Raw genomic sequence first — 2066 nt, 5'->3', positions numbered from 1 at the left:
GTTTTTTTTTTTTGTCAAGCTAAAAATGATGTTTTAAAATTGTGGGCCTTACAGTGTTAATAAAGATTAATAAACGCTGTGGAAGTGCAGTTTATTATTAGTTCATGTTACTAATGTAGTTAACTAATGAAATGTTATTGTAGTGTTACCTTACTTATTGTTACAAAAAATAAATAAAATGAAATTACAATTTTATCAAATAAAACATCAAACTAACCATCTAACATAATATTTCTTCTTTAGCTTTCCGAACCTGAAGATCAAAGTCTATATGCTATGGTCCGTGAGAATCAATATAATAAAGATGATTATAAAGGAAATCAAGCCATCAGCAACGACTACAGTGAAACGGGATATGATCGTGGACACCTGAACCCCAGCAGCTTCCAGTGTCGTGAAGGCCGTATAGCAACGTTCACGCTGACCAATGCAGCACCTATGGATGCGTGCTTCAACCGTAACCAGTGGGCAAAGTGGGAGAAAAATCTGAGGATTTTTTTAAGAGACAAGCTTAAAAGTGACAGTGCTACAGCCTACATTGTCACAGGTACAGTACCTGATGTGAATCTACGGATACCACAAAGTGAAATCTCTGAAGAGCCTGAAAGGGTGACGGTGCCCTCTCACATCTGGACAGCCGTCTGCTATAAGCACCACTTCGATAACAGAAAGTCTTTCTCCTTCGGCTATATGGGGGCAAACAAGCCGGAAGGCAGCATAAGCCTGATGAGCGTCTCAAACCTGAACACACAAATAAAAAATCTCAATCGTCAGCTCTCAGAAGTTAGCATTTTTGTGGATGATTGTTTTCATGACAATAATAAATTAGATGAGGTTAAGGTCAAATTTCAGACATTAATCAATCAACAAATCGAGGAGACACAAGGAGTCCAAATGAGCTCAGGCATGCAAAACACGTATCGCACATTGAAAAGGGCTGCCGACAGTAACATCATACCTGAAAAGAAATTAAAGTTGAGTGAGATGACAATAAAATTAGCCTTTGACAGCATGAGCACTTACTACGATGCAGTAAAGGATCTGAAGGTTTCTGCTGGAAGCACTTGTCTTATAACTCGTGTGAAACCACTAGTAAGGAGTGACCTCAGAAAAAGGGACATATCGGGTGTGTCGGATGCTGTTGAATGCCTGCTGGTCCCAGAGAAGCAGATGACTACAGCTGATGGATTGCCCTGCTCGAAATTCTCTGACTCTAGTTACAGCTGTCAATGTGAAACAAATGGTGAAATCAAGTCCTGTTGCTCCACTCCCTGCCTGTACCACGACAATCTCAATTCCTACAGGTGTTACTCAGGCCAGACGCAGATCGAGTGCTCAGCCCGGTACTCACTCGTCACTTTTAAAGGAGAGAAGTGCTTGGATGATCACCCATGTGCAACATACGGCAACGACTACTACTGGTGTAAGACCATCTCTGGCGGCTGGGACTACTGCAGCCCTCCGCTGTGGAGAAGTAAAGCTAAAAACGGGAAGTACTGCCGCAGTGACCATGCTTGTGCAAAATATGGATCAGGACATATGTGGTGCTTCACGGATGATGAAGACACTTATAGTAACTGCTGTACTTCTGATGACTGCAACTCAGCTGTGAATGGCCAAACCTGCAGGTCTGATCACAAGTGTGGCTACCATGGGAATGATTATTATTATCATGGTTTTTTTCATTCAGAAGATTAAAGGATTCAATACATATCTGTATGTATGGACAACTGAAGTCACGACTGCATTCAGGTAACCACAGTGACACAATCAGAGACCAGTCGAGTTCATCCATTTTACATTTGAAACAACTAACAGCAACTTTGAATGTTTTGTAAAAGAGGGCAGAGAGTCTGTTTGAGCCATGCGCCTAACTCTGGTGGATCTTTGGATGAACGCAAATTATTTCTCCATCTCTATGAGTTAATTAAACCTGTCATGATTATACAGTTCAGTGTGGCTCTGCGTGTGTTTGATCTGACTCTAATTTGCAATGATTTAAAAATTTAGCCTGAGATTGTTGTTCATTTTATCCTGGTTTTATTTGAGATATTTATCGCTCTCCA

At 40.9% G+C, this 2066-nt stretch overlaps 1 protein-coding gene across 1 annotated transcript; it reads left to right on the top strand.

Annotated features, from left to right (window-relative positions):
- Nucleotides 1–276: 276 nt before the first annotated feature.
- LOC306861630 (uncharacterized protein) lies at nucleotides 277–1698 on the top strand (the record flags this gene model as incomplete). The annotated part of the gene is made up of 1 exon (XM_079404013.1): nucleotides 277–1698. The coding sequence occupies one exon, from the start codon at nucleotides 277–279 to the stop codon at nucleotides 1696–1698; it is 1422 nt and encodes a 473-aa protein (XP_079260139.1).
- Nucleotides 1699–2066: the final 368 nt, after the last annotated feature.

This window comes from Barbus barbus (assembly GCF_936440315.1).
Source record: "Barbus barbus genome assembly, chromosome: 4".
NCBI lineage: Eukaryota > Metazoa > Chordata > Actinopteri > Cypriniformes > Cyprinidae > Barbus > Barbus barbus.
The sequence above is the reverse complement of the archived record's forward strand: the minus strand, read 5'-3'. Positions and strand labels throughout refer to the sequence as shown.